The sequence below is a fragment of the Asterias amurensis genome, chromosome 2 (assembly GCF_032118995.1).
Source record: "Asterias amurensis chromosome 2, ASM3211899v1".
Taxonomy (NCBI): domain Eukaryota; kingdom Metazoa; phylum Echinodermata; class Asteroidea; order Forcipulatida; family Asteriidae; genus Asterias; species Asterias amurensis.
This window is the reverse complement of record NC_092649.1, coordinates 4,696,999-4,719,491: the sequence shown is the minus strand read 5'-3', so window position 1 is coordinate 4,719,491 and position 22,493 is coordinate 4,696,999. Positions and strand designations below refer to the sequence as shown.

Sequence of the window (22,493 nt, the reverse complement as noted above, 5' to 3'; positions counted from 1 at the left end):
ACCTCGCAAACTCGGCACCCGCTCAACTCGGCACCGCTCAACTCGGCACCCACTCAACTCGGCACCTTGAAAACTCGGAAGGGTTGCTTTAGCCGAGTGTGTGTAAGGTGCCGAGTTCGTGGGTGTCGAGTTTGCAAGTTGCCGAAGTGACCGGTTGGATACCCGGTAGAATTGTCAAAGTGTGATTTCTGCTGCAGAGAAAACAGTGAACAGACCTTTTGTGGACGTTAAATATATTATTGAAGTGTATGGTAAGTGCGAACACATGCATGACATGCTGTATTTCGTAATTTGTTAGTTCGTTGTTTTCGGGTGAAGAAGTTGTCGGCAAGCAAGAGTAAGATATCTTCATTTGCAAATTCTGAAATTGTAATGAATTTCATCAGAATAATTTTTGTTTTACTGCACTATGTTCAACAATAATTACAATGCATGAAGATGATTCATGATTGAATGGGTTCCCATGAATGATTAGTATAAAAGGATATCTTTACGTATGGCGCCACCACTTTTTTACTCATTTTTACAAAAAGGGATTTATCAATCAGGTAAATTAGATACTATATTATTTTATTTCGTATGAAAAAGTGGTGGCGCCATACGGAAACTTTTCCGTATAAAATAATAGAGGGACCAAGGATTTAGACCCAGTTTAAACTGGAGCGCGGTTTTCCTTTTTCAAAATTTTGACATTATCGGTCTTAGTACATTACATGTGCCCATCCCTATACTCCCATTACTAGTTTAAATATGACCGGTCACACTTTTATGACCGATAATGTAAAATTTTGAAAAAAGGAATAGGCCTACAACAGCAGGGGACAGCGCCCTACTCCTAGAACTATATCGATTTCGTCCGCATCGCCTCCCGTAACCAGAGACGATAGGGGACGAAACCGAAATAGTTCTCTGGGAGTAACAGCCCTCCAGCTACTGGGTCTAATCTCTAATTCTATAAGTCCAAGTTTTGTCAGTCTATTATTTTCCAAGTTGAAGTTAAAACAAATAGTGAAATACCAGTTGATCTCACAGGAGGATGAGGGTCTTTTTTCTATAAATATTTGTCAAGCATTTCAATTCAAACTGGCCACCAATTCTTCAGTTTAAAGTCACCACTGTAGTGTATTATGCTCTTAAAATAATTGGTAATTTTTGTGAGAAATACACAGAAAACTTGTCTTTTTGGAGGTAAAAATATCAAAAAGAAAAACAAAAAGGATACATTGAATATGACATCACCGTTCAGATATCTGACCTACAAGAAGATGGCTTCTGTGCGCGTGTGCGTACGTGTACCGTAGAAATCTAATCGGGAATGTTGCGTGCTGTGTGCTTCGATACTGTGCGCGTTTGGACGCACATGCAGTTTGCCCTACAAGATGGCAACTTTTCATAGCAAAAAAGGGTTATTCTATTCGGTCTATACTTCTTGCCTAAGTTATACTTTCTAGAAGTACTAGCCAGATCTATAGTGTTTGTTTGGGTTGTTCTTTATTAGAGCGAACTCTCTTGCTATAATTTAGTAAATAAACATGTCCCTTAGTGCTCTAATGAGAAAATCACAACAAAATACAAATACGAGATGTACTGTGTAAACTTGGTAACAAACAAAAATGGATGAATTAAATGTTAAACATGTTAAAAAAGTGTGTCTTTAAAGGAACACGTTGCCTTGGATCGGTCGAGTTGGTCTTTGAAAAGCGTTTTGTGACCGTTTGTTATAAAATGCATATGGTTAGAAAGATGATGTAAAAGTAGAATACAATGATCTACACAAATATGCCTCGAAATTGCGTGGTTTCCTTTTTACATCGTCCAATAACACGGTCGGCCATTTATGGGAGTCAAAATTTTGACTCCCATAAATGGCCGACCGTGATAGTTCGCGACGTAAAAAGAAAACCGTGCAATTTTGAGTGATACTTGTGTGGAACATTATATTCTACTTTTAAAACATCTTTCTAATCATATACATTTCATAACAAACGGTTTCAAACGCTTTTTATAGACCAACTCGTCCGATACAAGGCAACGTGTTCCTTTAAAGCAATCTTAAACTTAACAATGGAGTCAATGTTTTTAGATGTTTCGGGAGATTGTTCCAAAGTTGAGGCAGTTTGAGCGAAGCTGCATTAACCATATGACTTGGTCATTACTGGTGGATGTCATAAACAAGAAGTGAACAAGATTACCATGAAGGTACTGTTTACATTTCATTTACAAACTAGACCTTCAAACTAAACAATATTATTTTTTTTCTGTTTGGCTTCAGCATAAGACAGTGTAAGAAGCGTAAGATCGACATCTTGACGCTGATGGCTGAAGTAGGGACCTCTGTACTGGAAGACACTTCTGTAATCAAGCCATCATGAGACGAGCAAAGATCCGCCCCAGTATTAATCTCTCGGCATCCCGTCGGAACATCCCAACACCGCCTTCCCAGGACAAGGAGTTAAGCAGCTCCAAGCAAGACTTGCCAGCCCCCAAGACAGGACTGAGATCAGCGACGAGGCCTTCAGTTGCAGAGCCAACATTGGTACGTAAACAGTTCAGACGAAAATAAAACATAATAAGAAAACGATACATTACTTATAGAGCGCAATATGTAAGTTTCTAAACGCCTTAACCAGATTGAACAAAACGTTTGGGTTTTAAGTATCGATTTAAAAAAAGTCCAATGAATGTGTTGTTGAATGTGGCTGGGTAAGTTGCTTGCTCTAAAATGTTGGAGCTGCGACTGAGAAAGCATGATTACCATAGCGTGTCGTGGTGCAGGGTCCTGGGAAAAGCTGGAATAGAGCAATGAAAGAAGAGCTAAGGCACCAGGTAGCTGAAGAAAGTGCAGATAAATGAATAGCTATAAGTTTCAATGCAGTGCATATACTACTACTACTTTTTACAATGATTATTAAAGGATCACGTTGCCTTGGATTGGACGAGTTAGTCTATAAAAAAGCGTTTGTAACCGTTTGTCAAAAAATGCATGGTTGGAAAGATAATTTCAAAATAGAATACAATGATCCACACAAGTTTGCCTCGAAATTACGTGGTTTTCCTTATACTGTGGGAACTAACACGTTCGGCCATTTGTGGGAGTAAAAAATGAGACTCCCATAAATGGCCGACAGGTTTAGTCAACGAGGTAAAAGCAAAACCGTGCAATTTCGAGGCATGTTTGTGTGGATCATTGTATTCTACTTTTACAGCGTCTTTCTACCAATATGCATATTTCAAAAAACCCTTTTCAAAGACCAACTTGACCGATCCAAGGCAAGGTGTTCCTTTAATATAATGCAGTTTTATAGTGCTTTAAATATCCTCCTCAATCATTGTCAATGGGCGCCTCAAAGCGCTCGGTATTTTTTCTATAAGGTACTGTGGAGCTACACTGTACGTGGTGAGAGTAAGAGACCTATTCTATTACACAGCACCATGTAAAAGTTGCCTCAGCGCAATATTTTATTTTATGTTATTTATTTCTTCTTTTTACCCTGGGGATACCTCTCAGTGAAACACAGTTTTTCAGAGGTGCTCAGCAACTACAAACAAACATCAAAAAAGAAAAGAAAAAAGGATTTAATATAAATCTTGAACTGGATCTGATCCTGCTTTTTTTACGTTTGGCTGCTATTGCGACGGGGTGTGGGAGCACTGGCACGACTGCTGGAACATATCTGGAGGTCACAGGTTCAACTTGTTGTGCCCACAATTGGATTGAATAAAGTTTATCACACTACCACCATTTTGTTGAATGAAAAGCTAATTTTTCTATGTTTGTCACTGATTATGGTACATAATTTCATGGGAGATAATAAAATCGTTGCATGATGAGTCTTTAATGTGACATTTTTCTTTTAGGCTGCTGGGAAGAAAGATGTCACCTCTGCACAACAGACGCAGCCGAGTCAACAGCAAAACAAAGCAGAAGCTCCTGGTGAACCTCCGAAAGCAACACCACCATCACAGGACCCATTGAGTTCTTCACAAACTCCTGACCCAACATCCCCAGTCAAGGAGACGCCAAGCTCTCCAACAAAACCGACCCCTGATGAGTCTCCGTCAAAAGCAAGTGCTGTACGCCGTAAGCGTATCACCGCCGTTCCCAACCTGGGACAGCCGAGGTTGCGTTCCACCCCAAGCCAGCTGCCAGTCAAGGTCACTTCCAAACCTCAACTCAGTGCGGTTGAGAAAGAGAATGAGGTCGGAAAGAAAGCCCGGGGAGGTGGCGCAGTAAGAGGAAGGAAAGAGCCTGGAGATGGAGTTATGAGACCGCCGCAGCCTCCACCAATACAACGAGTGCCAGGGATCAGTTCAACTGTGACATCCGCGAGTAGTCCATGTAAGTTTGACGTCCATTTTCATGTGCTGTGTTTATTTGGTTTTCTATGTGTGTAGTTGCCAATATGGAACTGGTGGGAACATGTACAAATTTCAGTCAAACTCCAAAGTGGTGATCAATGATGGACTCTCACAAAAACTCCGCTCCTCAGATTCTCAGGTTTAGCGTTTTTAAACAAAAAATTCTTGAGAACATTAGATTATTTGGTAATTTTGTTCTATTATTATTATTGGTTTATTAAAAAAAAACAATCAAACTTGGCAGCCAGAGGTTGAAATGCGTTTAAAACTGCAGGGCATAAGAAAATATCTAGTACTATTTTTAAAATTACCAAAAAACATTATGAAGTATAAAAATATTTATTTAAGTACGATTTTAAGTACAATATTGCATGGCAATGACCCCCATCAGGGTTGTCTCTATACTGAACCTCAATAACAATAACAACCTATTTTTATATAAAGCGCTTTTCACATCCGGAGGGCGTCCCGAAGCGCTTCACATTATTACCCCTAGTCACTGAACCTTAAGATTAAAGATTAAAGATTAAAAAGATTTTATTGTCATGATAAAAAAACATGAAATTTGTCTTCCCTGTGTAAAGGAGACTATACAATACATACAAGAAAGGCATCGCAAAAATAGACAACAAGAATAGAATTACAAATTATGGAAAAATATACAAATATAGAGATAAAAAAAAAAAAAAAAAAAAAAAAAAAAAAAAAATAATAATAATAATCCACTCCTTAAACCATCTCAGCGCCCTGGAAGGGAGTATGCAGCCTGTGCAACATTAATATGTGCTACTCGGCTTCATGTAAATCAATCACAAGAACCATCTCTGCCCTCACAGGTACCCATTTACTCCTGGGTGGAGTGAAGCAATTATAGTTAAGTGTCTTACTCAGAGACACATGTGTCACGACTGGGATTCAAACCCACACTCTGCAGAGAGGGGAGCTAAATTGCAGAGGTACAAAAAGCCTTGCATTAAAATCAACCAGATTGTGGAGTTTACCCAGACAACACTAAAACATTAAATTTGCTGACCTACTGAAACCCCCCGGAATATCAAATGTTAACTTGTTCTATTAAAACTTTTGTTTATTTATTTATTTTTTATTTTTGGGGGGCTTCAAGTACAGTGTTTAACTTTTTCACCAGGTCAAAACAAGCAATTTTTATCAATATTTCTATTATAAATATATTTTATCTCCTCTTGTTCCAATTTTGTGTTCAGCTCCAGCCAAAGAGCACACCATCACTGCCCCATCACCAAAGGAGACTTCCCATGTACATGTACCCAAAACCACTAAAACCCCATCTCAGATCAACCTTGTGCCAAGCACCCTTAACACACCCGTCAGACCCGCTCTTGCTCGGTCCGAGAGCATCAGCGAGAAAACACCAGGTGGCTCTGAGAATATCTACCAGAAGAAACTGCGTGAGCTTAAGGACAAAATGGTCTCGGAGGTAAGTACTTGGGGTTTGACCCTTTGCATGATGCGCAGCGCACTAAAGCGCCCTTATCCTTTGTGATATTTTGGGGTTCAAATGTATACAAATTATTTGAAAGATCTCCTTAACACTTTCGGTACAGAAAAAAAAAATTAAAAGTTCACAGATTTACAAATAACAAATAAATTACAGAAGGTAGTGGTGAAAGACTTCTCTTGAAATATTATTCCATGAAATGCTTTACTTTTTGAAAAAAACATTAAAACAATATCAAGTCTCGATTTTGAGAATTACGGATTTATTTTAAACACATGTCATGACACGGCAAAACTGAAACAAGGGTGGGTTATCCCGTTATTTTCTCCCGACATCGATGACCTATTGAGCCTAAATTTTCACAGGTTTGTTATTTGATATAGAAGTTGTGATACACGAAGTGTGGGCCTTGGACAACACTGTTTACCGAAAGTGTCCAATGGCTTTAATCCTGAGAACGACTCTGCTAGGGTTGAAATGTGAGGCCATTAACTATTTTTATTTTGCATTTATACCGTTAGTCCATTCCACGTTGGTCAACATCTAACTTCTCACAAATTATTTGACTCACAAAAGGTTGGAAATGGTAAACATGCATTGTTGAGAGATGCGTTCCGCGTCATGCAAGGGGGTCAATTTACTCAGGCATGATATTCTCCCTGCTTAATAGTCTGAGTTCAGATTTTTTTATTTTCAGGTTTTTCTTGTTTTTTATATTGCAGTGAACCATTTATAAAGTATTTCGACTGGTATATATCATTTCTGCTAAGCATGATAACCTCTGTGCTTAGCGGCTCCATATACTGAGACCCAGACCTATAGCAATTTGGTTGTTCTTGTTTTATCTATTGGTAGACTCCAGCTAAGCGCAGACGAAACTACGTCAAGAAGAAGACACAACCACCAGAGAGAAGTAAGATGACGATGAGTGACCTCATCTATTTCAACCCAAAGACCAGCCCAATGAAGTAAGGCTTCAATTGTATACAGCTGCTTAAAGGAACATGTTGCCTTGGACTGGTCGAGTTGGTCTTTGAAAAGCATTTGTTATAAAATGCACATGGGTAGAAAGATGTAAAAGTAGAATACAATGATCCACACAAACATGCCTCGAAATTGCACGGTTTTCCTTTTACATCGTCGACTAACACGGTCGGCCATTTATGGGAGTCAAACTTTTGACTCCCATAAATGGCCGACCGTCTTAGTTCGCACAGTAAAAGGAAAACCACGCAATTTCGAGGCAAATTTGTGTGGATCATTGTATTCTACTTTTACAACATCTTTCCAACCATATGCATTTTATAGAAAAAGGTTACAAGACGCTTTTTATAGACCAACTCGTCCGATCCAAGGCAGTGTGTTCCTTTAAAGGCACTGGACACCTTTGGTATTTGTCAAAGACCAGTCTTCTCTCTTGGTGTATCCCAACATATGCATAAAATAACAAACCTTTTGACATTTTGAAACTCAATTGGTCATCCAAGTTGCATGAGAATAATGAAAGAAAAAACACCCTTGTTGTACAAATTTCCAGATGCCTAAAAAAACAATTACGTTACTTCAGAGGGAGCTGTTTCTCCCGATGTTTTATACCATCAATAGCTCTCTATTGCTGATGTTAACTAAAGATGCACAATTTCAACCATAAAAGCAAAGGGGAGATTTTTAGGCACTTCACGGCAGCAGATTTACAACTCAACTTTTGAAATTTTACGTAGTGCTGGGGACGATTTTGGGAAGGGTGTGTTTTTACCTATATTATGTTTTTCTCACCTCCCATGCCTAATCTTATACTGTACATGTAGGCTGCCTAAACACAAAAAGAAGCCAAGTGCACAAAGTATTGCTTTTATTACCAGAATAAGATTACCAGCCAAAAAACCATGTCACGTATCCTGTATCTGTAACTGGTATCCTGCCTATTTTCGCTCAGCAGCAAATTGTTAAGCAATATATTTGTCTGCTTAAGCAGCACTATTAATTTGGCCAAGGTGTCCTTGGACCTTAGCAATTATGGTCAAGTACCTTGCTCAACGACACAGTTGCTTGATCACCATAGTGTTCCAACACCATAACTTCAGTCTGGTATACATGTACTACCGTAATATCTTGAAGATAAGATGCGTCTTGTCTGACTTTCAAAGGACCCAAAAAATCACCGCGTCTTATCTTCCGATGCACCTTATCTGATATCGATTGAGTTCATTGTGATGATCACTGCGTGATATCTTACATTTATACTAAGGCAATAAAAGGGTAGCGACGAGTTCTTTAACGGCCGTGTAAAACCTAAAGGCGAGGGTCGTCATCACAAAAAAAAAGACCCTGCAAGGTTTTAATCGGACGCTTAAGAATGAGTCACTACTCTCTTATTCCCATTCATAAATGCCCTTTTTTATAAAAAAATTTAAAAAGTACAATTATAGACACTTTGACAGTGAAAATTTGAGGTTTAAAATGTTTGTCTTTCTCCAAAAACTTTGTGAAGAATCTGTTTGATGCGCGTGGGTTGTGTATGCGTGCGCTCTTAGAAATAGATTATGTGCTGTTACTTATAGCTATGAATTGCGTTCTGCGTGATAATCTTGCGCGCCTGACACGCGGAAGCCAGCCGGTTATAAACAGTACCAGCTGGTCATTATCAACCGTTTAAACACCCCCAGGAGTAGAGAAACTGTCTGGGGTATTAATGAATGTAAAGTAATACCTTTATTTCGTCCAGGGTAACTTTACTTTTTAATATAATGTTTCTTTTAATAAAACCTGCACCGTTCATGTTGTGTAGTTTAAACCAGCTTGGATGACTTGACATAAGTTGACTACTCTTTGATGTTTGTTTTCTTTGCCTTTGCTGGTTAGGAACACATTGGGAAACGGAGAGAAGAGATTTCCTCGAACCATCATGACGGAGCACGCGGTCAGCGCAAATAAGTAAGTTTCCTCCCAAATCGTAAAACCAAATCTGTATCAAGTGATAAACCTGTATTTAAAGGGACACGTTGCCTTGGATCGTGCGAGTTGGTCTATGAAAGGTGTTTGAAATTTTTTGGGGGGGTCAAATGCATGGTTAGAAAGATGTTTTTAAAGTAGAATATAACTATCCACATAAATCTGCCTCGAACATTGAAATTGCATGGTTTTCCTTATACAGTGTGAACAAACACGGCAGGTTGTGAACAAACACGGCAGGCTATATTGTTTGTGTGGATTGTAAACAAACAGTTTCAAATGCTGTTCAGGGACTAACTCGACCGATCCAAGGCAACGTGTCCCTCAAAAGAAACCACCACTCACAAAAGATTGGTTTTTTTTGTCATCGCAAACCTTACTTTGTAACAAACCACAAGCTGACAGGGGAAAACTGACATCGTGTTTTTTCAACCCTATTTAAGGGTGAGCTAAGAAACTAGAACAGGATTTAAAACTTTTGATTTTTGTGTCGGTGCTCTGCTTGCTTAGCTACATGTATCTAGACCAAATCTTGGTTTGTTTACCAATTTGGTCAATATCTCTAATGGGTGTCAGTCAGAGGCGGGTCAACCTTAATAAACTGTATCCAGGGATCACACCTAATATAATTCTAAGAATTAACTACTAGTAAAAATAAACAGTAAAATTGCTGGTACAACCATATTTCAAATTATTTTTGTCAGAGTGCTGGCTCTAATGTAAAAAGGAACCATTGTGGACTCAGCCTTTCAGACAGTATGCTTTGTCCGGTTCTCCTGACATGCCTGAAGACGTGCTTGGGTGCTTCATTGGACGCGGGAAACAGTTCTCTGGATGATGCCGAGCCAGGGGTGGATTTCACAAAGAGTTAAGACTAGTTAGGAAGAGTTACTCGTCCTAACTTGGGACTAGTCTCAAGTGTTTCTAGGGCTAGTCCTAAGTTAGGACTAGTCCTAACTCTTTGTAAAATCGACCCCCTGAGCACCTGGGAGTATAAATTCTTAAATAATAATGTTAACACTTTTTTGTTTTGGTGACAGCTCTGTAAACAGTAGTGCTCATAACTCGGACAATGAAGCTGAGGAAGAGGAAAAAGAGGAGGATGTTGACCCCTTTGCACCCCAGGTCAAGATTGGGCCTGACGGCTCCATCATATTGGACAGCACAAGGTAAATATTGGACAGCATAAGGTTAAACTCAGACGCAACTCAGGCATCAAGCGTTGCTTTCCATAGCACGTCTAAGTATACCTTTAGTAGCATGTGTGTGTGTGATGTTCGAGTGCAAGTACCGTAGTACGAGAAAATAGTCAAGTCATTTGAGAAGGGTTTGTATATCTGTGACACCAGTTGCTCTGTTGCTATGGGTGTCACTTGAAGAAACCTTCTGAAGGCAAAGTGTAGTTAGTTTCAATTTGACAGCTCACTATCATCGAATCCATACCATTATCAATCCACCAAAGAAATGTTTTTTGCTGAATAATTATATAAGGATAAAGATATTGGAGTTTAACAAAGTGTTCGTAATCTACCAATGAGGTACTTGAGGTGCTTAGAATTATTTAAAGTTTTAGGTAATTCTGTGGACATTGTGTTTTGTGTCCTACAAACGGTACATTGTACCCACATTCTTTAATAAGCAGCTATAGCGAAGTGTTGTGGCCGATCGGTTAAGCAGAGTTCAAACTCTTGTGTTTCTGATCAGCAGAATCTGTGGGTTTGAATCATAAGCCAGGACACTTGTGTCCTTAGTTTTATTTTTTAATCACACTTAACTATTTCTTCGTCCTTTGGATGGGATATAAAGCCATTGGTCCGATGTGTAACGCTGGTAAAAGAACCCAGTGCACTTATCGAATAGAGAAGGGGTTCGCCCCGGTGTTCCTGTCTGTGGCTGCTGTATGCGCCCTTGCACCTTGTAAACCCTTGTAAGGTGGGTCTCAGAATTCATAACTTTCAATATTCTATCTTTCTGTATAAATTTATACTAAGCGCCTTGAGTACCTTGTTGGTAGATATGCGCACTATATGCATGATATAAGACTTTGATGTTATTATATTATTATTATCTATGAACTTGGGCCTACATCAAAGTTCCTGGTCCGATTGGCAGCAAATTGCGCCACAGCACCTTGTAAAAACATTACATGCTGCTATCAAAAATAGCTCTCATAATTCAAACTTAGTCCCACATCTTGCAGGAAATACTGTATTATATGTAATAACAGCGCCAGGAGCGTCACTGAGTGACAGACATGTGTGCTACATAAAAAGCCACAATTATTATTATTATTACATGTACATCACTATTGAACTTTAATTTGCCCAGTCTTGTGAAGGATGCATCACCAGCTAAGACCCTTCATTTGGAGAACAGCGAAGCTGTGCAGGAGGAGTCTTCTCACACGACGTATGCCAGCTTCGGAAAGAGAACTTACACCACCGCATGGAGTGTAAAGGGTAGGCATAAGCAGGCATCATATTCTTCCTACTTTACATGTAGTCTGATTTTCGGGCCTTTGGAAAAATCTGAAAAATTGCAATTAAAAAGTCTGAAATGTCTATTAGAGTCGACACCTTGTCTAGGTTAGCCCTTGTTCTTGATAAGGTATTTATCCCGAGGACTCAATATCATGCCAGCATGCGACACACGCCCCAAAGAAGTAAAACCAAATGAATACTATATTGGCCTTTTTTCTCGTTCATTCATTAAAGCCATTGGACCCTTTCGGTAAACAGTGTTGTCCAAAGTGTGTCATGACATGTGTTTAAAATAAATCCGTAATTCTCGTTAACGAGAATTTATATTGTTTTGCTGTTTTCTCAAAAAGTAAAGCATTTCATGGAATAATATTTCAAGAGAAGTCTTTCACCATTGCCTTCTGTAAACTCTGTAAGTTATTTGTAAATCTGTGAACTTTTATATTTTTTTCTGTACCGAAAGGGTCCAATGGCTTTAAACGCACAACCTCTTATATTTTAAGATCAAACATTGCTACCACTCCACGACGGAGAACCACAAATACCGTACGTACGTTGTACAGCCAGAGATCATTTTCATACACAGCCCCCCAACTCTTTAGCTAGTATCCAACACATGTTAGGAGTGCAAACTCACTAGATCTGTTCAAGAGTTCACTTAAAACCAAAGCATGTGACTTTCTTTTAAACCTTTTGTCCGGCCAGTTGTTTCAGTTCGTCTTGTGAACTTTAGTCATGCGTGTTTGTATAATGATGCCCATACCGCGCATTTGCAAAACAGTGACTTTGGCCTACAGGCATGGCGCCATTTTTCCTGCTTGCCCCAGTGAAGTATCAGACCTGGAGATCAAGAAAATCTGTAAGCATGGACAAAAATATTGCTTGTTGCCGTGGGCGGAATGCCCTTTAGAAGATTTGCTAGACCACACGGCTATGGTGTAAAAAAAAACCTGCGTCTACGTTTTTTGTTTTATACAATGCTGCAATTGTCAGGCGGGGGAGGGGGGGGGGGGCTCAGTGCTGGCCCAGCGGGCGACCACGCAAAACCTGGTTGCGCCAGCTAGAAGTGGATTACGACTTACCGGCACAGCAGCTGTGGCAGTCTGCAACAAATCGTTTGGTTTGGACCACAGAAACGATGATTATGATGCAATTGTCTCTCTTTCTTGTTCAGACACTGCCAAGTTCTACATGGCACTGAGCGCCGTCGGAACTGACTTCACTATGATCAACGCTATGTTCCCCAAAAGAACCAGACAACAAATCAAGAACAAGTTTAAGCGGGAGGAGAGACTCAACAGAATTGCTTTGGACAAAGCTATAAGTAAGTTCCAGTGCCCAATGCCATTAGTCTGGTTAAAAAGGGTTGGGGATTTTTTATAGGACACAAAACAAAATGTCCATACAGAAAAAACATTACCGGGTAACCTCGGTAGTCTAGTTGGTAAGACACTGCTCTACAATTGCAAGGGTCGTGGGTTCGAATCCCACCCGAGTAATATGCCTGTGATATTTTTTCACAGGACTCGGGAAAGTACTGAGTATACAGTGCTAACACACATCGGTGTATGGGTAAAAGCCAAAATTATTATTCTTTATCCCCGATGCAAATTTAACATCTATTATAGAAAAAACATTGTTGCTCAAACATTTTCTCAACAACTATGTTACTTCAGAGGGAACTTTTTCTAACAATATTTAATCAACAGCTTTCCATTGTTTCACACCAAGTAACTTTGTTTGCTAACAATTGTTTTGCTTAATTACCAGTAGTGTCCAGTGCCTTTAAGGTGGATTTAGTAGGTATTTTTGTCAAACTTGTGGATTTCCTTTCAGGAGATTTGGAATATTTGGAATGTGCAACAATACAAGTACTTTATTTTTTTATTAATTCCTAATCAGGAGACAGGAAACATTTTGACATGTCCCTGTTCAACAAGGAGCCCAGTTCGGACTCGGAGACAGAGAATCGTGTCACAAAGAAGATGAAGGGCGCCAAAGGGAAAGGGAGAGGCAAGAGCAGGAGCAAAGGGATAAGCAGGAAGAAGGTGGAGAACAGAGGTGAGCTCCCCCCCCCCCCCCCCCCCGATGATCCCACCTGGTATTCATTGCTCGCTTTTATATCCTTATATGTTCTTTCTAAAATAATGTTCGTCTCACTGAGAAAAAAATTTTTTTTGTAACTTGTTTTTACAAGTTTGTCTAAAAAAACTACTGCACTTCAGCAAGTAATATTTGACATTTGAAGGGAAGATTTCTGCCATCATTATCTTCCAACCGTTTGAGTGTAATGTACCTAAATCTGTGGACATTGTGAATTGTGTCCTACAAAAAATACTCAAAAATCCTTTAGAGGAGTTTGCCATTTTTAATTTATGTTCTACTTTGTTTTAGATTGTGACGTCGGTAATGATTCTGATGTGGAACCCATTGAGATGGAGGAAGCTACTATGAGAGACGAAACTCTCGATGGAGGAACGGAGACGACCATAGAAACAGTGGCCAGACTGAGCGAAGCCAGTGACGAGGAGATCAACATGGAAACCATACTCAGCCAACCGACTCGTTCAGGACGGCAGCCTAAATTCAAAAGCTCCTACACTGTTGAGGAACCGCCCAAGAGGACCAGGGGTCCTTATCAGAAGAAAAAGGGTCTGGCAACTGAAGAGGACTATGCCCTGAAGCGCATGGAGAGACTGAGTCAGGAACGGGTTAAGGCTCTCGCTCAGAAGCAGGAAGCCATCAAAGGGTTTGCTGCGTATCAATCAGAATGTCAGACCCTACAACACCCTCCGGATGCTTTTACAAGGCAGACATCGCTTGGGGGAGCAAGACAGAGTAATGGCTCACCGCATGGGGGGCATGGTAGGATTGCCTCACCGAGTAGCAGGGGCACCAGTACCATTACCACCCCTATGGGGAGGTTTATCGTCAGTGTACCCCAGCACCAACGACATGAGGGTGAGTCCGTCAGCCCTGCTGGTCCAGCATCACCTAAAGCACAACTTGCTGGTGGAGGGGTAACTAAACCCATCCGCAGCCATATTTTTGTTATTTCGTCCCCAGATGGAACTCAGAACATAATCCAAGTACCAGTTCAGACAGAAACCCCCTCCTCACCGGGTGGAGACCGGGCTCAAAACCCTCCAGCTACCATCGCCCCACCTAGATCGAGACCCCCAAATCCTATGACCACACCTGGGATAATGCTGAAAAACCTGGCGGTAGCGCCGCAACAAAATCAGGGAACTGTGATCCGTCAGCTTGCGGTGACGCTGCCTCAGACTGTTACACAGCCAACCAGGGATCAATTGGGAAATGTTCGATTCACTAATCCAATGAGCACGCCGCATTTATTAATATCCCATGGACAGAAGGTGCCAGTAGTACAGTCCGGCCGTCAATCATCGACCAGGAAAAGATATCCGGAGCCAATCACAGTGCAGACGGGCTCAAACAAAACCATAGTCATGTCTCCTCTTGCAGCTGCTCATACTTCACACTTGCCACTCAGTGTTGCAGTACAACAGCATCAAATGTTGGAACCGGTGTCAGTAGCGACTACAAGTCATAATAGTATCATTCAACAATGTCCGACAGTTGAAAGTTCAAAGTCACTTACTCAAATTTCGGAGACTCACAATGAAGCTCGTTTACAGGATGGCCTTAACCAGTCGAACAATGGACGGTCGACCACTCTGGTCCCTGATATCGGACAGAATGTCGGGCACATAAGCAGCGACACAAACCATGATTGGGTACTGCATGATGCATCCGTTGGGCACAAGGTTGATATATCCACAACGGACTCTGTTGAGATGGAGATCGAAACGGAGGAGGCTTTTGTCCCTGCCTTTTCCAATCAGAGGCATTCTCCCCTTCACAGGAGTGGAACAAGCCAGGTCACTGGGGACCATGCTACTGAGGAGCACTTGTCTGCCCAGGATATTTTGGAACAAATGACTTTTGAGGAGGGGGTTGGAGGGCATGTAGGGGCTAATATGGAGATTGCCATCAATGAGGAAATTATCACCCAAATAGCATCAGAAACGACAGTGGAATAGACTTAATTGTGGTTCCTTAAAGCGCTCACATCAGTCACTCACAGTAATGCTCCAAGGCGCTTCAACATTCAGTATTTTTTAGCAAGGTATTGTGGAGCTATGTTTATTCCTTTACATGGCACTATGTAATGATTTACAAGCTGTGGCGCAATATGCTGCCGATCAAGCCAGGAACACTGGGGACTGTTATGTGCATTACACAACACATTGGACCAAGAGCTTTCTGTCCCATCCAAAGGACGCAGCAATAATGGTATCAAGTGTCTTTCTGACAGGATACAGCGATCTTTGTAGCTTGAAATGAATCATTTGTGTGTGTACATGATACTAGCTTTACTTACTTCCTGCACCGCTTATCTGTGGAACCGTAGAACTGATGTTCCTTTTTTTTTCTGAGGTTTTAAAAAGTTGGCAGGTATGCGACCAATCACAGCTTCCCTCTGTCTGTTGCACTGCAAAGTGCACTGCATAGTTTTGTGTGTGGCATGTGCATGGTGTGCTGGCTGAACGAACCACATCAGCGTTGTTGATGGTTGCTATGATTTGTGTTGCTAAATGGATTTATTTGAAGAAGGCTAGTGCAGGCTTGGTTAGCTAAGGCTCCTATGTCATTGAATGAGTTTTTTTTTTAAATGTGAGAAATCGATACAGTTCAGTCGGAATTCTTAAAACAAACTACTGGATTTTGAGATGTGGTTTTCATTTTGAAGCTAGGGACGCCTCTACTTTGGTGTTGGTTATTTAAGGTTTGTTTGATGTGAAAAAACAAATTGTGTTTCTTTGTTTTTAACACAATTTATTTTTGTTATTAATGAAAATGATATTGAAATAGCTTCGAAAGATTTATTTGTTAATAAGAAAGAAATTATTTAGAATGGAAAAGTACTTTTGTGTGTCACAGGACCCTATTTCCAGAGAAATATTATTGATTGGTTGTCAGATGAACTGTTTCAAAGACCATCAAAAAGTGGTGTTCATAGTTTTTGTTTGCCAACCATAAGGCAGCCGGAAGCCAGTTAAATGCAACATAAATTACAAAGGATTATGGCTGGTCAACAGTTTAGATTTTATTTATGTGCCTGGCAGTTTTTCTTTTAGATGTGAGACTTTTAGGGACACTAGGTGGCAGCAGACAGACTTAAGTAAATCCATTTTACTCAGACATGAGTTCATGCGCTAAACTTGGAAGTAAACAATGGAATTTTACCTTATTAAAAACTCTGTTCATAAATGTCCTGCAAATGCGAGTGTGATTGAATTTGTTTTTGTGACAAAAGTTTTTGGAAGAGTTGAGCTCCCTTTAACTTCTGCGAAACATTCATAGCAAAGACTGGGACATCCAACTCGCTTCTTACGAACATTCGCAGGAAGTATGAACGGAGCTTATAAAGTCTATGACAAGGGCCCACTTTCATAGAGCTGCTAAGCACAACAATTAATTTTGCTCAGCAAGAAAGTTCTTCAATATTAAAACAGGATTACCAACCAAACTTCCATTTGTTGCATATTGCTTGTTACAGTTATTCAGCTGTTGTTTGCTTTAATCCTGAAAATTACATGGAAATTTGATTGGTAATCCTGTTTTTATCCAGGAAGAAATTTCATGTTAAGCAAACTTTTGTGCTTACATGTGTGTGTAGTAGCTCTATTAAATTGGGCCCAGATGACCACCTGGTATTTCAAAGACTCCCAATAATGACCCAGGTGGTGTGAAATCCATTTCCATTGGTACAGATTCTATTTAATGGTTTTGTAGAACAAGTACGATAAAACAGTCAGTCTGGTTGTAGAAATCTACAAGGTTTTGATCTCGATTCATAAAATGTCAATGTTTGAAGCTTTTTGGGAAGTGAATATACATTGTTTGAAGTTACATTGTATGAGTGCATGATCTCTTTTGGGAGGATCTCTTTTTGGTACTGTAGCCATGGTAGCTTTGATCAATAATAATAGGCAATACTATTGAGCGCAGGACATAATGGTGTCACTCATCAGCCATGATGCACCATGGCCCAGCCACCCTCGTCACGAATCAGCCTTAACGCCACAATGGCCCCACAAAATGGCATAACGTGTTAGTTCACGATGTAAAATGAAAACCTTACAATTTCGAGACATATTTGTGTGGATCTTTATACTCTACTTTTAAAACATCTTTCTAACCATACATGCCATATGCATTTCATAGCAAACGGTTTAAAGGGCTTCTCATAGACTAACTCGGCCGTTCCAAGGCAACGTGTCCCTTTAAAACCATTGGACCCTTTCGGTACAGAAAGTTCACAAATTTACAAATAAATTACGGGGTTTACAGAAGGTAGTGGTGAAAGACTTCTCTTGAAATATTATTCCAGGAAATGCTTTACTTTTTGAGAAAACAGTAAAACAATATAAATTCTTGATATCGAGAATTATGGAAATATTTTAAACACTTGCCATGACACGGCGAAACGTGCAGAAACAAGGGTGGGTTTTCCCGTTATTTTCTCCCGACTCCGATGACCGATTGAGCCTTAATTTTCACAGGTTTGTTATTTTATATATAAGTTGTAATGAATAGGGTAGATGGCCTTAGCTTTCGATCCAAACCGGACCTTCTTCAGAGGCATAAAACAAGTACAAACAAATACATATCCATTTATAGAAAAAGAGAGGGTGAAAGGGATTGAGGAAAAGGATCCAAAAGAAGCGGGAAAATAACAGCCAATCAAAGTTTCTATTTCAGAGACAATGTGTGGCTGTGAACCAATAGGAGTAGAGTGGCGAGGACAAAGGATGTTTAGAATGAAAGGATGGGTTACTGGACCATAAAAGTGGTAAATGTATTGTTCGACAACAATGCCGGAGAACATGAAAGGGTAGGATTAGAGAGCAAGTTGCATCATGATGCAACTAACAATGGTCAATTAATAAGAATAGAGAAATAGAGAAAGATCAAAGGTATGATGATTTTCATGTGGAAAAAGAGGGGGGGGGGGGGTTACTTACATCAGACAGTTACAGTGATGAATTTATAAAAACAACTTTAAACAAGATTAATTTATACTTTATGAACATATAAGTACTTAGGCCGAAGTGAAGTGGAGGGTAATGAGAAGTTATTTGATACCAGTGTTTATGTTTAGTCCAAAGGGTTTGACTGTCTTGAGTTGGTGAATCCAGTGTGATTCTCTTGCGGTGTGTGTCATCACCATTGCAAGCTTCAATCACCAGAAGTTCAACATCACTAACACTATGATTGGGGCTGTTATATATAAGTTGTGATACACGAAGTGTGGGCCTTGGATAATACTGTATACCAAAAGGGGTCCAATGGCTTTAAAGAGGGTTTTCACTGATTTCTCATGACTGATGACCGGTTGAGCTTAAAATTTGACAGGTTTGATATTTCATCTATATGTTAGGTCACAATAGTGCAGTTACTGGTTATTGAAAGTTACCTATGTTATACATGTACGACTACACAAATAAAGCTCTTTATGCCAACCTTCAGGTGATTAACCAAGACATTCCTATTATAAGACATACCCTGGTAATCAAACCGAGGATTTCTCATGAGTGAACTTTGGGTGCGTTCGTTTACATGTAGCTTCCCTGGGTCGACCCCGCTGTGCTTACTCGGGTGAGCCCCTTACAATGGCTAATCGAACGATCACACTTGCCCTCTCATGGTGACGGAATGCACCTCAGGTCACCCCCAAGTGACCCACATTACAAGCAGGGCACTGGGAGCTGACCCAAGTGAGCCCCGTCAAAGCTATTCGAACGCACCAGGGCAGACCGGGGTCGACCCAGGGAAGCTAAACAAACACACCCTTTAGCTCACTGAACGCACTGTAGCTCACATGCCTGAGTAACTTGTATACAAGGGTTAACCCCTACTCTACCACAAAAAAAGTATTCCTGGATCATTTATGGCACTGAGTAAACAAGAAGTTAATTCAAACTAAATTGTTATCTCTTTCACACACACCAATTAGACATCTGGATAAAAAGGACAACAGCGACCTTTTTCTTGCCATAAAATATATATACATTTATTTCCTCTCACAGAATCTTTGAAATTAATTATGAAAAATTACACATTCTTTCGCATCCATAATTAATCAAATTGAGGCAAAATATAACTATGATTTTTGTTTAAACATTTTTTGTTGTTCTAATCCTATCCATGTATTTTGTGTGTGGATGTATTAGACAATCAAACATTGTCAAACTAACTTGTGAAAATTTTGTTTGAAACGGTGGAAGCGTTTTTAGAGATTCTGCCGAAATTCTGGAGCGGTTATGTCCACGGAGGAAGAAAAATCTGTCATTGAAATAACCAATCGCAGAGAAAATCGGAACAAAATCACCGCGACATATCACGACTTGTCCACAAGTCTAGGTGCTTACTGACATGGGAAAAACGTAAAGGTTGAGAACTACCAATATCTGATGTCACGCTTGGATCATCTGCTTCTTTGTATCATAAACGTAGCGTTTGAATCGCAGGCTGATTTTGATTGGTTGATGTTTTAACGAGGCTCCGTCTCCTTCACTTGTAGGTGTTGGTCCTTCCTCCGAGTCACCTTGACAAAATGAATGTCATAGAATGTTAGGTTTGCATCGGGGATAAAGAATTATTCATTTTGGTTTTACCTATGTACACCCATTGCATATTATTATTAATATTATTATTTATTCAACCAGTACAAGGTACAACAAACAAGTTACAATAGCACAAGACGGAACATTAACCAGAAAAAAAAAAAACAATTATAAAAAAGCAAGAAATAAGGAAAATAAATACATAATTAAAGCCATTGGACCCTTTCGGTAAACAGTGCTGTCCAAGGCCCACACTTTGTGTACTACAACTTCTATATCAAATAACAAACCTGTGAAAATTTAGGCTCAATCGGTCATTGGAGTCGGTAGAAAACAACGGAAAAACCCACCCTTGTTTCCGCGCGTTTCGCCGTGTCATGACATGTGTTTAAAATAAATCAGTAATTCTCGTTAACGAGAATTTATATTGTTTTGCTGTTTTCTCAAAAAATAAAGCATTTCATGGAATAATATTTCAAGAGAAGTCTTTCACCATTGCCTTCTGTAAACCCTGTGAACTTTTTTTTTTTTTTCTGAACCGAAAGGGTCCAATGGCTTTAAATAAAAGAATAAATAAGGTTAAATTAAATTAACTTAATTTAACCTTATTTATTCTGCTATCAGTTTATTTAAGTCTGTATTTATTTTCCTTATTTCTTGCTTTTTTATGACGCTACCCTCTCTCAAAGGAGGCAAATCATTGGACAATAGCTGTTCTCTGTGCGTAAAAACATGCGTGTGACCTCAGCGCACCTGTAGCAGTTCGCAAGAGGGAGCTATTGATTTCTTTCACAAAACAGAACATGCTCCAAACAAGTGCGCGTAATTTTAGGTGTCAATATATACAGCCACATGCGGAGACACTGAATCAGCAAAAACGCCATTGTCGGATACAACAGATGACCTACTACTATTATTAAGTGTCGATATAATCAAGTCTTTAAAGTTTGAGGAAATCTTTTTTTCTACTTACCTGTTTTATTAGTCTTTTTTCCTTTCTTTTTACTTGATGCAGAGAGTTGTTGTATGGTCTCAGGTTTCAAACCAGCTATAAAAAGAAAAAAAATAGCAGATTTATTGGTTGTAAGACACTGGTATGCAAAATCACACCCATTAACCCTGTTTACAATGGTTTAAATAAAACTTTTAACAAGTATAAAATTTACTTTGTTTTTGCGCAAAATTTACAGTAAAAAAAGTGTATTGGTAATTATTCAAATTAATTATTATCATAAAACCTTTCTTGATGTGATTACGAGTAATGGGGAGAGGTAGATAGTATAAAACATTGTGAGAAACGGCTCCCTCTCAAGTGGAGTAGTTTTCAAGAAAGAAGTAATTTTCCACGAATTTGATTTTGAGACCCCAGATTTAGAATTTGAGGTCTCGAAATCAAGCATCTGAAAGCAGACAACTTCGTGTGACATGGTTTTTTTTCACAGGCTCGTTATTTTTATGCATCTATGTTGATCGAGATACACCAAGTGAGAAGACTGGTATTTGACAATTACCAATAGTGTCCATTGTCTTTAAAATACAATATCCCTCTCTCCCTCTCTTTCTCTCTAGTCCACCGAGGTCGGTATCATGTTGAGTTTGCCCATCCTTGTCTACCTCTCATTAAGTTCAGAAGATAAGCTGGAATGTCCCTAGCAACTACATCTGTATCAGCTCAGCTTCTGTCTCCCCTTTTCCTCCTTCCACGATACCAAGGGAATTTCCCCAGAATATTAGTAAACAAAACAAACCTTTTTTTCTGTAATTCAACTATTTCACACCAATACCTGAAATTCTGATCTTGTACTTCCCGCTCTGTCCGAAGCCACCTTCGATGACTCCCTCCTCCCCAGTGGCCAGCTCAACCTTGAGCCCAACAAAGGCTTGAAGGTTTGTCTCTTTCTTGAACAAGGAACGCCCTATAACTGTGTAATCATCGGTCATCTAAAAAACACAAGAAGGGGTCAAGAATAAGATTATTCATTGGTTTAAAAAAAATGATAGCTTATTGATTAACCCTTCAGTCATGTCAGTGACCATTCTTTCATCAATTCAACCAAACATGGCTGTTATAGACAGAATCGAATATGTATGACATTACTATTCAAATACCTCCCCGCGACATGACATCTGTGAGCGTGTGGTTGTACTTGTGTGTGTGCCGTAAAAAGCGAACCGGGAACGCTGCGTGCTGCGTGCTACATTGATGTATGCATTTAGGCGCGCAAATGTCCTGCTGTACAATATGGCCACTCTCATAGCAATATGGGGGTTATTCGATACGGTCTGATGTTGACTTTCATACTGTGTTTTGTCAGTAAATACATGTATGTCTTGACAAAAAAATATGAAACAGAAATTCCGTTCTGTTAAAAATGTAAACAGTTCGAACAATGGAAACATTGGAAATGAAAACTTGGGACACGACTTTCACTATGAACCCTCACTTTGTAACAAAAAACATCCTGAGAAACCGCTCCATAGTGTTTGAGAAAGAGGAAGTTTCTCACTCAAATATTTGTATCTGACATCTGAAAGCAAACTGCAATATGGGCGTTTTTTTTTCTTTGAATA

General features: G+C 39.7%; 2 protein-coding genes and 1 non-coding gene across 5 annotated transcripts in view; 2 read left to right on the top strand and 1 right to left on the bottom strand.

The window, feature by feature from the left end:
- Position 1: 1 nt before the first annotated feature.
- Positions 2-18,324, top strand: LOC139949649 (uncharacterized). 2 transcript variants are annotated; one of them, XM_071948106.1, is made up of 11 exons: positions 2-251; positions 2,273-2,536; positions 3,859-4,339; positions 5,583-5,815; positions 6,692-6,804; positions 8,699-8,770; positions 9,829-9,957; positions 11,117-11,247; positions 12,443-12,592; positions 13,171-13,329; positions 13,663-18,324. In XM_071948106.1, the coding sequence occupies exons 2-11, from the start codon at positions 2,369-2,371 to the stop codon at positions 15,330-15,332; spliced, it is 3,306 nt and encodes a 1,101-aa protein (XP_071804207.1). In that variant the 5' UTR covers positions 2-251; positions 2,273-2,368; the 3' UTR covers positions 15,333-18,324. The 2 variants fall into 2 exon arrangements, with proteins under 2 accessions (XP_071804207.1, XP_071804213.1); XM_071948112.1 differs by lacking the exon at positions 2-251 and adding an exon at positions 252-337.
- On the top strand, positions 12,695-12,769 carry Trnac-aca (transfer RNA cysteine (anticodon ACA)). Its single transcript has one exon. It is a non-coding gene; the product is annotated as a tRNA-Cys (tRNA).
- Positions 18,325-18,390: 66 nt separating the features above from the next.
- The window catches only part of LOC139949664 (selenocysteine-specific elongation factor-like), a 62,094-nt gene continuing 57,991 nt past the window's right edge, over positions 18,391-22,493 (bottom strand). For both annotated transcript variants that reach the window (XM_071948135.1, XM_071948126.1), the window contains exons 14-16: positions 21,707-21,863; positions 20,896-20,970; positions 18,391-19,903 (exon numbers count right to left, since the gene is read on the bottom strand). In XM_071948135.1, coding sequence (XP_071804236.1) covers positions 19,773-19,903; positions 20,896-20,970; positions 21,707-21,863 — 363 coding nt within the window. In that variant the 3' untranslated portion in view covers positions 18,391-19,772. The remainder of the gene's footprint in view (positions 19,904-20,895; positions 20,971-21,706; positions 21,864-22,493) is intronic.